The following is a 15,030-nucleotide window of genomic DNA, read 5'->3' as shown; positions in this document are numbered from 1 at the left end:
AAAGAAATGGAAGGTTTTGCGCGTGCAAGTTACAAGGGTCATCAACGAATTCAACGAGCGGCAAATGCCACTAACAACTACTGAAGCTACACTGCTGCATGCTAGACTCAGCAAGCTGGAGCAACAACTTGATACTGCCAATACGGAAATTGTACCATTGGTACCGGAAGATGACGCAGAAAACGACTACGAGCAAGTATTTGAATATCAAGACCGGATCATACCCTGCCTCGCTGGACTAAAGCTTCAAGTTGATAGTGGTCCGTTATCAACGCAGGCTGCCGTGGAATCGGCGGGTAGTGGCATCATCAGTCAAACGGCCACGCCAGCCACTCAAACGACCACACCAGCCTCCTAAACGGCCACATCTGTGAAAAAAAGAGTGAAGATGTCGAAGATCGACCTAATGAAATTCACAGGACGGCGCTCTGACTGGCAACCCTTTTGGGAAGTGTTCGAGTAGGTAGTGGATAAAAACGAAGATTTGTCTGACATCGACAGATTTCACTACCTGCGAGCATCAGTCACGGGCGACGCGGCAGCGGCACTCGCTGGTCTTACACTGACCGCAAGGTGTTACAACGATGCCATCCAGCTGCTCAAGAAACGGTTTGGTAACGAGGAGCTTCTGGTTCAGGAACATCTCAAGAGGCTGATCGACTTGAAGCCCCTGCGCTCATCACACGATATCCGTGGTCTTCGCCGTCTCTACGACACCTTGGCGGCACACATCAAAGGCCTCGAGACGGTCGGACAAAAGCTGGAGTCCTACAGCTCGATGCTGATTCCGATCGTGCAAAGAGCGATACCACGTGACATCCTGTTGGACTTCAGCCGAACGTGCGTTGCGGACACAGACAGCCTCGCCTGCGAATAGAGCTCCCTCTCCGAGGCGTCGTCACACGCAACTAACGAAAGCGGCCAAGGTACGGTTTCTTCCCTTTTAAAGCTACTCTCCTGTCTGAGAGTAGAAGTCGAAAGTCGGGAGAATTTAAATGCATTACAAAGCATGTACCTCAAGCAGCAACCTAGAGAAGGCCTTAAAGACAATTTGAAGCTGCATGGGAAAACGCATGACAGGCATGTCCGATCGGCTGCGATGCTACATCAAAACGCTACCCCATTGACCTGCTTTTTCTGCGGTTCCAACCAGCACAAAACGCAGAGCTGTGACGCCGCAAAAACTTTGGAAGGAGAAACAACTTCTGCGGTCGTCCGGCCCATGTTTCAAGTGCGCTAAATCTGGACATCAGTCACGAGCATGCCGCGTAAGCCTGCAGTGCAACAAATGTCGCAAGAAGCATGCCAGCACGATGTGCGACCCTTCGTACACCGGTAACAGGCCACCTGAACCGAACCGCACCGTAACGAACGCGCAAGTAAGCCTCGAAACTACTACAACGGGAAACGGCTCTGCTTTCAAAAAAACCGTTTTGCTGCAGACCGCAACTGCATTATGTGGTGGAGAGATCAGGTACGAGTTCTGTTCCACGGGGGAAGTCAGTGCTCTTACATCACAGCTCACACCTCGCGGAAACTAGGATGTACGCTTCTCGGGCATGAGAGGTTGACCGTCGGTGTGTTCGGAGGCCACCAAGGCGAACGTGAGTTCCGAAGATTAAAGGTTACACTGAAGACTAACCGCGGAGACGAGCGGGAACTCGAAGTACTGGAAACAGATACCATCTGCGATCAACCTAATCCCTCGCCACCAGAGAGAATAATGAAACGACTAAAGTACCTTGGTTACGAACCGGCCGAATTCTCAAATAACAACGGCACAGGATCTGACCACATATGTTTTGTCGACGACGCAATGCAGTTTCGGCCCACGGACGGAATACGCGCAGACCCTCTCCGGGGTCCCGCCTCGGACTCGACGGGGGGTGCTCTGATCTGCGCTGCGAAGTGGCTCTCGGGTTACTCGGTCATTCCGACCCCGGACATCTGGCGGAATAAATCTGTTCCATTGCTTTTTTTTTTGACGACTGTGTCGACTACATATGGGACTTCACCACAGGTAGATCGGTCAAATTAGGAAATCGACTGAGTGCAGTGGAAACATCAGCGGGCTGGCCCATTCAGGACGATGCCGAGCAGACCCACTGCTTCCAAACCGTGGCACTACGAATATCTGTAATCGAGAGGCAGACGACAGATATTCTGACCAAATTCTGTGATTTGGAATCAATTGGAGTAAAGGAGGCCGAGGAGAACGACCAAATGTGTAAAGCTTTAGAGTTCTTTGAGGACAACATCAAGCGAGTCGGTAACCGCTATGAGGTTGGAACTCCGAGATTTCTCTCGAGGATAACCGAGAAATTGCTCTGAAGCCCCTCAATCAATTGGCGAACCGACTCAAAAGAGCTCCTGACCTTCTCGAAGAATACGACGCGGTGATCAGGCAGTACGGTATTCTGCACATGGCAGAACGCGTAGAAGAAAAGGCCGACCGCTACCACTGCGTTTACCACATGCCTCATCAAGCAGTGCTCCGTGATTCCAGAAAATTGAGAGTTGTATTTGACGCTTTTTCCCCCGCTAAATGTACAAGAAGTCTTAATGACAACCTTGAAACAGGACCCAACTTAACGGCAGACCTCGTCGGGCTTTTGCTCAATTTTTGCAACTATCGAGTTGCGCTTGTCGCGCATATTGAGCAGGCCTTTCTTCAAATTGGAGAGCGAGAGCAAGACAGAGACGCTCTGCGATTTTTTTGGTTCCGAGAGACTCCTCAGGTCGGTACTTCGTTGCCTCCCATTGAAACATGGCGCATGAAGCGAGTACCGTTTGTAACCACCGCAAGCCCGTTTCTGCTCTCCGCTACCCTTCAGCACCACTTGAAAGTGTGATGTTATATATGGGCCCAGGTCCGTTCAGGAGCTCTGGGCAGGTAGCAGAGCAGGTTCACAGACACACGGACGCTTTTCTTTTCTTGACCAATTAACGTAACTGGCACAGACATGCATACAGCCTAGCTTCTCCCAATAGGATATGTCCCAACACAAAACCGTCCTACTTCTGTTTTGGGACTTCCAGTCGCCCGAGGACTCGGTAGCGCGGCAGGCCACGCTCCGGCGTCTGTGTCCGGCGTCTGCTTCACAGTCCGGGGTACGGCGGTGTACCGCGGGGTACCGCGTCACGCCCGGGTACTGCAAAGTGCGGCACCAGTGCGGCAGCACAAGTGCGGCGGCCAGGCACGCTGGAGCGGTTGAGCTGTCTCCGCAAGCTGTTCGCCGGATGGCGAAGCGCTGGGCAGTACCAGACCTCGGACCAGGTGCCCGACAGGTGCTGGCGAGCCGGCCTTGAACGCCAGGCCCAGGACGATGAACTCCGCCGCCAGCGACGCCCAGGAGCGTCCGACCCGTTCGCTTGCCGGAACAAACTCACGCGCACTGGCACGCCCCGCACGCGGCCACACTTCACTTCCTTTCGAGCCACCCGCACGCTCGCCACAATCACCATCATCACAACCTCCCCCCGTTTCAAGACAGTTTCTTGCAACTGTTCTGGCGCCGGGGAGGGGGAAAACGTGGCGGGGAGAGAACAAACTACAACAATAATAAACCCAAATCAGAAGCACACAAAACTTCACAATGCAACACACGAGTTCGTTTTTTTAAATTTTTGTTCGGACACTAGAAACACACTCCCACACCTTTCACACGCTGCTCATGTAACATAGACACAGGACTTAAACACTAACACAAGAAATACAAGGCTGCAGAATGCAGGCTCAAGTTCACACACGGCTTACGTAGTCAGCGCCCACATTGTCAGTTTCCTTGACATACTCTATCGCACTTCATATGGAAGCAAGTTCCCATAGTTTGCGACACCTAAGCATCAATGGTAGTCCTTGCGTGGCACAAACTTAATAGCGAGATACAGTCACTGTAGTCACATTTCTTGCGACAAATGGGATGTGTGTTTGACATGTTTCCTTCTACAGCGGCGACAGCCACGGTGGGGAAACTGGTACGCAGTTTCTCATATTTTTTCAGCATGTTGATGCGGAATTGTTCCTTTGCACCTCCCAAGTCCGTGAGGTAGTTAACCTCGTTTCTCACGCCCACAACTTCAAATGGACCTCGCCATTACATGAATAGTTTGTTTGAATAGGCCAGCAGGAAGATGAGCACTTTCTCTCCAGGCTGTAGCTTCCCCGGCCGACTCTTGCGGTCGTAGTATGTCTTGTTTTGTGCGAGCCCTTTCTAGGTGGTGGTGGTGTTTTGATGCCAAAAGGCATATATCGAAAGTGGTACAGTCCAGAAATACTGGAAAAATCCGTTTTTTTTTCCTGCTTCCAGCAACCATAGTGACCTTCCAATGACGTACCCTTCGTAAGATTGAACTTGGAGAAAAACGTTTTCTGTCCTGCAAGGATGAAGACGGCATCAATGCGCGGAATGAACCCACAGTCAGACTTCAGGACGTTATTGAACTCCCGGAAGTTACTGTACAATCGTATGCGTTGTCTGACATCTTAACAAACACAATTGGCGCATGGTAGAGAGATTTCGACTTCTCGATAATTCTAAGACGCAACATCCTCCGTTATTTCACAAGCTGTTTTTTTTTCCGGCAGTGAGTACGATGCCACTGTTTTATGGCATGTGGTTTCATTTCCGTCCTTGGCTTAAACCGAATGTGCTTGCGGAAATGAGCTTTGCACGTCGAGGTTCTTCGCGCACTTCTGCACTTTCTCGCACAGCTTGCTTCTCGTAGGGGGTGTTCTTTCCGGCCACCAACATTCTTCTTGAGATGAACCATCACTGATTTTACGGCTTTGGGAACATGGAAGATCTGCGGCCAGTCTTTCGCCTCCGCCTGTTCTCCAGATAGTCTAGAAACATCAGAATATGTACTTTTCTTGGTATGCCTCGGTCGCCCACCTTTCCGGCGGCGATCCTCACCAGGCGTGTGAGTCGCTGCAGCTGTATCTAAAGTAAGATAGCCATCTCGACGTTCCGGAGAATTTCCAGTGCTGCTCAACAGTCCATTTGCGAGCTTCTCACGCTCAACATTTCGTAGCAGCCTTATATAACCTAGGCCAGCCACAGTCTTGACTCTTAAACTCTCGTTATGCATTTTCTCATCTTCACGCATGCTCACATTTCTGCTCACAACGACTTTATTCTCAACCTTCTCATGGATGCATAGTCCTTCCCTGTGATCCTTTATCAAGGTGCTTACGTTTTCAGTATTACTGTGACAGTCAGTAAGGCACCTTTCCATGCAGACATATGTCCTTATGGAGCTCTTAACCTCGTTAAGAACAGAGGTGAACATATTAGGACGGTGTCCAACTGTATCTATGTCAAAACAGAGCACATGTAGCGCTGAAGGCTTCGTAAGGTCTTTCACAGCTTTGTACTCATGCTCTAGATGTGGTCTTACACTACTAGCAGGTGCTGCGGCCTGTAATGCCCCATGTGCTTCATTAAACAGTAGGGTCACTTTGTCAGGGCTGCTCTGATCCAACCCGGTAGCTCTATGTAACGTCCAACACCATGAAACGAGGCGTTTTTCTCCTCCGCTGTCACGCGTTTTCGAAGCTCTAATAGTCTTTTTTCGGTCGCCTTCAACAACTGTTCTCTTTCACGGAGTTCTGTAACCTCATGCAAATGCTTGGGTTCGGCATTAGGCGTAAGCCGCCCATCCATTCGCGTTTCTGCCCAGTCCGCTTCTAATTCCTCTTTGTCAATGCTAAGCTGTTCTTCGTACCAGCCGAGAATTCTTTAAGCGTCATACCTAGCTGCTCGCTCATCAGCACCAACGCCTCGAGCTCCATCTTTGCTCAAACGTCGCGATGCGTGTGAACCCGTCCTCGACTCTCTGCCCTCTCTCTGAATGATTAGTTCCTTGAATCTACTAATTTCTAGGATCCTGGCAGGCTCGCCAAATTGTGCTGTTATATATGGGCCCAGGTCCGTTCAGGAGCTCTGGGCAGGTAGCAGAGCAGGTTCACAGACACACGGACGCTTTTCTTTTCTTGACCAATTAACTTAACTGGCACAGACATGCATACAGCCTAGCTTCTCCCAATAGGATATGTCCCAACACAAAACCGTCCTACTTCTGTTTTGGGACTTCCAGTCGCCCGAGGACTCGGTAGCGCGGCAGGCCACGCTCCGGCGTCTGTGTCCGGCGTCTGCTTCACAGTCCGGGGTACTGCGGTGTACCGCGGGGTACCGCGTCACGCCCGGGTACTGCAAAGTGCGGCACCAGTGCGGCAGCACAAGTGCGGCGGCCAGGCACGCTGGAGCGGTTGAGCTGTCTCCGCAAGCTGTTCGCCGGATGGCGAAGCGCTGGGCAGTACCAGACATCGGACCAGGTGCCCGACAGGTGCTGGCGAGCCGGCCTTGAACGCCAGGCCCAGGACGATGAACTCCGCCGCCAGCGACGCCCAGGAGCGTCCGACCCGTTCGCTTGCCGGAACAAACTCACGCGCACTGGCACGCCCCGCACGCGGCCACACTTCACTTCCTTTCGAGCCACCCGCACGCTCGCCACAATCACCATCATCACAGAAAGCTTGCGAGGAAGAGTTTCCCCACACTGCCAGCCAGCTGCAGAAAAGCCTTTATGTAGACGACCTACTAACCGGTGCAGATAACGAAGAGGGGGCTCTGAAGCTCTACAACGAAGCCAACACGATCTTCCACTCCGCCTCTATGAAGTTGCACAAGTGGTCGTCGAATAACGAAAGCCTGCGCCGGCTATTTGGGCAAGACGGCAGTGAAAATAAGTCTCTAGGATTCCTCTCTGGGGAGCTGAAGGTGCTGGGACTGATCTGGGACCCCATTACCGATCGCCTGACTTTTGCGCCATGTGTCGCAAGCTCCAAAACAATGGAGACAGACACTAAACGTTCCATGCTGCAAACTACCGACGGATCTGTGACCCACTGGGATGGCTGTCACCCTTTATCGTACGGGCTAAGATCCTGGTTCAGCAGCTGTGGCGCCATAACGTCGAATGGGACGATGCCCTACCAAACGACATAGCTGAAGCCTGGAAAACCTGGTACTGTGAATTAAAACATCTTCCCGAGATACAGGTGCCACGGTACTAGGGAGCGGACTTCAGTGGGCCGGCTACAAAAACACACCTGCACATCTTTGTAGACGCCAGTCCCGCGGCCTATGGGGCGGTCGCCTACCTCACCATTGCTTCGGAAGACGGCCTAGCTTCAACGATTGTAATGAGCAAATCGAGGATGGCTCCACTTAAAGAACTCACGCTAGCAAGTTTCCCGCCTTGCGACTAGTAAGATATGGTGGACGAGACCCAAGTGGCTCTGCGCACATGAAAGCGAGTGGCCAAATGGATTGGTGCAGGCACCCTTCACGGACAAGGAATTACAGAGCAGGCAGCCAACCAAGGCACTGCCGGCCATGACGTCTCAGGTGACCGCGCCTGCATTAATGAACGTTAGCAGCTACAGCTCTTTCACGAGACTGATCAGAGTCACGGCTTGGGTGCTTCGTTTCATCTTTAATGCAAGACGACGAAGCGATGAAGCCGGACCCCTCACCCCCGAAGAGCTAGATCGGGCTGAACTATTTTGCATACGGAATGAGCAGAGAGAAGGCTTTTCAAAGAACTACACAGCATTCGAAATCAAAAAGCGGTGCCCAACGACTCTCCGCTCAGAAATGCTTCTCTTGCGGTGGACGAGTTCTGAGGATTGACGGACGGCTACAACGTAGCCACTTGAGCTATGACTCCAAGCATCCCGTCGTCATACCAAAGGGAAGCCAGCTAGCGAAGCTGCTTGCCCACTACTGCCACCTCAAAGTGTTACACGGAGGGACACTCCACACGCTTACGCAGCTCACAGAGAAAGATATCACGTGATCGGAGCAAGGCAGCTGGTGAAAAGAATTGTAAAATAATGCGTAACGTGCCAGTGGTTCAACGTACAGCCGGCAAACGAAGTGACAGCACCGCTGCCAACAGATCGCATAACAGCAGCCCAACCCTTTCAGGTGACGGGCGTCGACTTTGCCGGACCACTTGTCGTCAAAGGGCTCTCGCCTACGAAGTGCTATGTAGCGCTGTTCACCTGCGCGGTGACTCGAGCCATCCATCTGGAGCTGGTTGCGGGCATGTCGGCAGGCTCGTTTCTGCTCGCGTTTCGCCGATTTGCTGCCAGACGAAGACTTCCGAGCACCATCTACAGTGATAATGCCCTCACGTTCAAGAAGGTCAAAAGGGATTTGGACTGCCTCTGGGATGTGATGCAAGGTGACCCGGTACAAGATCACCTTATAAACTCGCGTGTTCAATGGAAATTTATTGCGGAACGCGGACCATGGTGGGGCGGCTTCTACGAGCGTCTTGTCGGACTAACGATGCAAGCCTTAAAAAAGACGCTAGGAACGAGCTACTTGACGTTCGAGGAAATGTCAACTACGCTGGCTGAAGTGGATGCGGTGCTGAACTCCCGACCACTTACTCATGTTTACACAGACCCGAACGAACCTGAACCGCTCTGTCCCGCTATTTTTCTTACCGGAAGACGACTGACCTCTCTTCCGGAGCTGCAAAGAAAGGAAATCTCTGCCCTGTCCTGTAACCACCTGCGACAAATGATTTCAACTCGCAACAAAGCATTGCAAGGGTTCTGGAGACGCTGGTGCACTGAGTACTTAAAGGAGCTACAGCTGACCCATTCCAAAGGAGCTCAACGGGGAAAGCAAGTTAAAATTTGAGACGTGGTCCTCCTGAAAGAAGCCCTCCAGCCGCGGCAAATGTGGAAGCTGGGAATAATCGAAAGGGCATTCGCGGGAAGAGACAACTGAACAAGAGCTTTTGAAGTCCGATTGCCAGGGGGGACCAGACTTCGCCGTTCAATTCAGTTGCTCTACACTATGGAACTCTGACTTACAAATGACTTCGCCATTTCGGGGGGGGGGGGGGGGGGGGGGATGTGTCGGGGACAAAAACGGACAAAACCAGATCCGAGGGACGTGTCAGGAGACGGGAGAGATTCTTTACACTCCGCTATCTTATGGGTGGAGCCATGACGTCACCTCATCGGCCCACGTCAGAAATAACAAACAACAAAAACAAAAACCGGTGGAGGCGCTGCTGTTGCTGCTGCGGCTGCGTTTTCCGTGCGCGGGTGCGCCTCTGTGTCGTCTGCTATTTGTCCTCGTAGGCAAGCAGTCCCAACATGATGGACAGCGATGACGAGGACCCACAGGAGACCGTAATGAAAGAACATTTGAAGGAGTTGAAGAAAAATGACGATAACTGGACCGGCTTTCTTGAATCCGATGAGGATCTCGAAGAGTTCGAGAAGAAACTTGCATATATGCTCGCGTCCAGTTTTGCACAGAATCATCGAAAACATTCTAGTCCGGAGCCTGTGAGTTTGCCTGTCATGTGTAATTATGATAGATTCAGGATCGAGAATTTAAGATGATGTTTTTTCAGCTCCCGGTTTGTGTTGTCGGTAGTATTGGCAATGAGGCGCACCGGCGGGTGCGCTATGTTCGCGCGTCTTGATAAATGGTTTCTATATATAATGAACATTCAAAAAAGTATCTAAATTTACGTGCTTTAGTGCATTGTAGACAATTGGAAAGATTGAGATATATATATATGAAATTGCGTCGACGGATCTTCATAATATTCGCTTTTCAACACATCTCACGTGCAGAGGAGAGCGCATATGAAATTGCGTCGACGGATCTTCAGAATATTCGCTTTTCAACACATCTCACGTGCAGAGGAGAGCGCATTATCCCCATTAAGTATAATAATAATAATGTTTATTTTTCCATCACCGTAGGTTGATGGAGGAGGTGGGAATAAAAGCGATTAACGCTTCACTAAGTTCCCACTCCCTTTATATATATAGCTTACTCATCCACGAAAGTTTTTTTTTATATCAGATGATGGAGGAGGTGGGAATAAAAGCTAATAACGCTTCACTAAGTTCCCACTCCCTTTATATATATACCTTACACTTCCATGGATGTTTTTCTTTTATCAGTAGTAATTTTTTCAGGTATCCTATTGTATCTTACCAGATCAGTTTTCAAGCATCAGCTGATGCAGCGTATATGTATACAGTCCCAGATGAGAATGTGTGAAGAGTAAACTGAATGAACTTAATTTCCTCCGTAGTAGTGGGGATACAATGATCGAGGTGGAAGTTCACGGAGCATATACAATTAAGTGATGTGTGTGCAGAATATGTCGCCCAGATGAACGCGCCGACATTGGTTAATTTCTCACGTTTGACATTCTCGGAACAAGTCTCGGAACAAAACTTTGGCAGTCCGAGAAAAAGGAAACGCTGTTAAGTAACAAAAAAAAAGATATTCGTTTAGCTCGAAATCGGTAGTTTCGGGTAAATGAAAATTAAATCAGATGCTTCTAATTTCATAATATCTAACCGCTGCTCCAGCCGCAAGAGCAAAAATGTAATGTGCCTGTAATTCACGTTCACTTTTCCCCACTCGATGACTTTTTAAAATATTTTTAACATTCATTCTGTAACTGTCTTAGTGCATTATGACGTGATCCTGCTTTTTAATTGCAAAACGCATGTATGCGCCACACATCCCAACGATCACGTTCCATGGCAAGAAGATCGACGACGTAGCAAAATTGCGCATATGTGCATGCGGTAGCCACTACACAAACCTTTCACTGCTTCACGAGTTTCAGCAGCCTAGTTAGCCTAGTCAGCTCTTGCTCTCGTATGGAATGGTGTTCGAGTATGGAACATTCCCACGCTGATTCATCAAAAGGTCGCCGCAAACGGGCAGTTTTCAACAAGCACCCAGCGGAGCCAAATCTGTAGAAATCGGGCGTGCAACTACAGGAGCGATTCCTTTTGTTTACTGTCCCTGTCGGCGTGTTAGAGGACGCAGGACAGTCAGGGATGCGTGGTGCAAAAGGAAACCGCAGAAGCCGCCTCGGGCGGTTCCCATAGCCAGAAACGGGAGAACAGTAGTGGGGAGGGGACCTCGCAGGAGATGGGGTCGCCGCGGGTTGCCGTCCGTGTGAGCGACCCACTGCGAGGGCGGACGACGGCTTCAAAGGAGGCGCTTGAAAAGCCTAGCCTGGGAAAGAACAGGCACTCCGAAGATGCTACGTGCAATCCTCCCCCTAGTTGAGATAGAATCAATGGGAAGGAGGGAGCTGAAGTTTTTCCTATCGATTGCGTCCAGTTGGTCGCTGTATGCCGCACAATAATAAAAAGGTTGGGTTGGGTTGGGTTTTTTGGCACATAGGCTACTATGGCCATCATGCGCCAAACACTAGGTTGCTGAGCTTCTTTATGAGTGAAAATGAAAAGTTTAGAAAATTACAGCTGATTTAGGATCCCTAACTCTTTAAGAAAACTAAAAACAGATGAAATTTCAACAAGCGGGTTGTCTCCTAATAGTAAACAGGGGTGGAATGGGATGCGTTCATTATAAAATGGAGTAAAATATTTTTTCCTTAACTGTTCAAGTTCTGTGCACGAGATCAAAATGTGGTTCACGGTGAGCTCACCTCCACATTCTTTGCATAATGGTTTTTGCTCTTTTCTCAGTAAGAAATTGTGTGTCAAGTGTTTTTTGTTTTGTTGTTGTGTTTTATGGCGCATAAGCAACTCAGGCTATCATGCGCCAAGCACAAGGTATATTATGGTTTTTTTAAAAAGGAATGAAGTGTTAAGATATCATAGTTTGTTCAGGAAGGATGTTTCTTCTAAGAAACTAAAAACACATGAAATGTCTACAATTGCATTCTCTCCTAGGAGAAGTGATGGATGGAATGGTATCTGTTTGGTGTAAAATAGAGTGAAATGCTTTTTCCGTAGCTTTTCGAGTTTTTTACATGAAATTAAAATGTGGTTTATCGTCAGTCCATGTCCACAGTCTTCACATATGGGTTCATTTTCTTTTTTGAGAATGTAACTATGAGTAAGATGCGTGTGTCCTATTCGAAGGCGACATAATATTACCTCCATGAAGCGTTTCTGGTGACTGCATGACTTCCATTCTTCGACAACTGGTTTCACGACGTGTAGTTTGTTGTTTATTTCATTTTTCCATGAGGCTTGCCATTTTTCCCTGAGCTTTTTTTGTATGAATTTCAAAACATCTTTGCGTGGTACATTTACTTTTTCTATTTTTGCTTTTCGGGCAGCTGCTGCACATTCGTCAGCTGTCTCGTTACCTACGATTCCGACATGGCTAGGTACCCAGCAGAATTTAATTTTGTAACCTCGTGTTTCGGCTGATGTTATACAATGTATTATTTTTCCCACTACAGGTTCTGTTGCATTTTTAGAGTGTAATGCTGTGATTAAGCTGAGGGAGTCAGTGTAGATTATACTCTTTTCAATATTGCATTTTATTATTTTTTCCACAGCTATGGATATGGCATAACTTTCTGCAGTGAACACTGATGCACAATTGGGCAACCTAACTGTTTTCTGGCGATTGTTTTCTACGACACCACTACCAACATATGAGGTAGTTTTAGAACCGTCGGTATAAAATGTAATGTGGTCTTTGTATTTTTCCTCTAATGTCAGGAATTCTTGTAATATGTGTTCGTGTGGAGTTTGTTGTTTGTCAAACTGTGTTAAAGTAAGGTCGCATACACAGGGAAATTTATACCAAGGGGGTAATGGATCAGGGCATTGTGCAATGTCGGGGAGTGTATCGAGTATTTTTATTTCTTCGCACATCTGTTCGAAGCGGAGGAGGAGGGGTCTGACTGCTTGCGGTTTGTTGTTGAACAGGGTTCTGGACGGGCACTTTGTTACTATGGGGTAGCAGAGGTGTGTTGGTAGCGAACGGATCTTAAGAATGTATGAACAAGTTAGCATGGTTCTTCTGTCCTCAAGAGATGGTTCGTTGGTTTCTACATACAGACTTCGCACAGGCGACGTCCTGTATGCCCCGGTCGAAAGACGCAGACCTAGGTTGTGGACTGGGTCTAGTCGTTTTAGGTATGAGGGTCTTGCGGAACCGTAGACTATGCAACCGTAGTCCAAGCTCGAACGTACAACTGAACGATAAATCTGCAGAAGGCATGTCCTGTCGGCTCCCCAGCGTTTACGTGACAGCACTTTGAGTATATTTAAAGATTGGGAGGCTTTCTTTTTAAGGGTGTTTATGTGGGGGAGGAAAGTAAGCTTTCTGTCGAAAGTAATGCCTAGAAAATTATGTTCGTGTTTTACTGGGAGAGCAATGTCATTGAGGTAAACTGTAGGGTCCACTTGCAAACCTCGTCTAAGTGAGAATAAAACGGCTATTGATTTCTGTGCAGAGAACCTGAAACCATTTCTATCTGCCCATGTCGCTAGTTTATTCACTGTTAATTGAATTTGTCTCTCACACGTTGATACATTAGAGGATGTACATGCTATTTGTAGGTCATCGACATAGACTGAATGCATGATGGTCGTTGGGATTATTTTTACTATGGAGTTCATTTTTACTATAAACAGCGTGGTACTCAAGATGCACCCCTGAGGGACACCATTCTCCTGAGTGAAACGTTTTGACAGAGTAGCACCGAGACGAACTTGGAAAGAACGGTCGGACAAAAACTCTTTCAAGCATTTTAACATTCTGCCGCGGATGCCAAGGTCTCCCAGGTCACGTAGGATTCCATACCTCCACGTCGTGTCATAAGCTTTTTCTAAATCAAAAAATACGGCAAGGCAGTGTTGTCTGCGTATAAATGCTTCTCGTACCGTATTTTCCAAGCGCACAAGATGATCAGTTGTCGAACATCCTTTTCTAAATCCACATTGGCGGGTGTCGAGAAGTTTGCGAGATTCAAGTGTAAACATGAGCCTGATATTTAGAACACTTTCAAACGATTTAGCGATACAACTCGTTAGTGCTATGGGCCTATAACTGCTTGGGGATGTTGGTGGCTTTCCATGTTTCAGTAACGGAACAATAATGGCTTTCTTCCAGGCCTGCGGTATTTCTCCTGACATCCATACCTTGTTAAAAAATTTTAAGAGTGCTTCAACTGAGGATTCAGAAAGATGGGCTAGCATTTGATAGTGTATTTCATCTGGGCCTGGTGCTGTACGTTTGCCGGAAGAGAGAACTGTGTTTATTTCTTGTAGTGTAAGGGGACTGTTGTATGATTCGTGAACGCTGCCAGTAGTAGGTAATTTCTGTCTTTCTGCTTGGCTTTTATACTTTAAAAATGATTCTGAATAATGTGATGAGCTAGATACCATGAAAAAATGTTCACCTAAAATGTCCGCTTGCTCTTGAATGCTTGTCTGGGTATTTGGGTCTGTAAGGAGAGGAACTGTAAACGGGGAGTACTTGCCATTTAATTTATTTACTTGTGCCCACATATCCTTGGATGTTATATGACTGTTTATAGAAGAGATGTAATGCTGCCATGAAGCTTTTTCGGCAGTACGACGCACATAGCGGGCTTTAGCTCTAGCCTTTTTGAAAATTAGGAGATTTTCTTGTGTGGGGTACCTGCGAAATATACTCCACGCCTTATTTTGTTTTTTCTTTGCCTCCCTGCAGTCTTTTGTCCACCACACTTTACAGTTCTGTCTCACAACTCCAGATGATTGAGGGATGGCTTGGCGTGCGGCGGCTAAAATACAAGAGGTAAATCTTTCATTTAACTCGTCGACATTAAAATCTTCGGCAAATAGTTTTCTCAAGTCGGCTTTCTCTTTAAAAAGCTTCCAGTCTGCTAAATGCAGCTTCCAACATCTTGGTTTGGTTTGAATTATAGATGGTGATGATGTTAGACTGATTGTTGTAGGTAGGTGATCACTTCCATGTGGATTATCTAAGACATCCCATTTAAAATCGCTAAGAACCGATGATGAGCAGAAAGATAAATCAATAAAACTCATTTTACCGGAGCTTGGGGAGCAGTAAGTGGGTTTTCCGGTGTTAAGTAAGCAGATATTATTGCACAGAATAAAGTCTTCTAAAATTTGGCCCCTCGTGTCAGTTTTTTCACTGCCCCAGAAAGAAGAGTGGGCGTTAAAATCGCCAACTACTACGC

General features: G+C 48.1%; 1 protein-coding gene across 1 annotated transcript; it reads left to right on the top strand.

Moving 5' to 3' along the window:
- The first annotated feature begins 388 nt into the window (after positions 1-388).
- On the top strand, positions 389-877 carry LOC146195053 (uncharacterized). Its single transcript, XM_084596706.1, has 2 exons — positions 389-459; positions 502-877. Exons 1-2 carry the CDS (start codon positions 389-391, stop codon positions 875-877), a joined length of 447 nt encoding a protein of 148 aa, XP_084452832.1.
- The last annotated feature ends 14,153 nt before the right edge of the window (positions 878-15,030 follow it).

Source organism: Amblyomma maculatum, chromosome 3, assembly GCF_055883805.1.
Source record: "Amblyomma maculatum isolate TAMU_Amacu chromosome 3, ASM5588380v1, whole genome shotgun sequence".
NCBI lineage: Eukaryota > Metazoa > Arthropoda > Arachnida > Ixodida > Ixodidae > Amblyomma > Amblyomma maculatum.
Note: the sequence above shows the minus strand (reverse complement) of the source record. Positions and strands in the feature narration are given on the sequence as shown.

Bases quoted from the DNA above. Each gene is read 5' to 3' on its own strand.
- LOC146195053 (XM_084596706.1), top strand. From the start codon at position 389: ATGTCGAAGATCGACCTAATGAAATTCACAGGACGGCGCTCTGACTGG. The intron at 460-501 runs GTAGGTAGTGGA...TGACATCGACAG, and splicing joins CCCTTTTGGGAAGTGTTCGA to ATTTCACTACCTGCGAGCAT.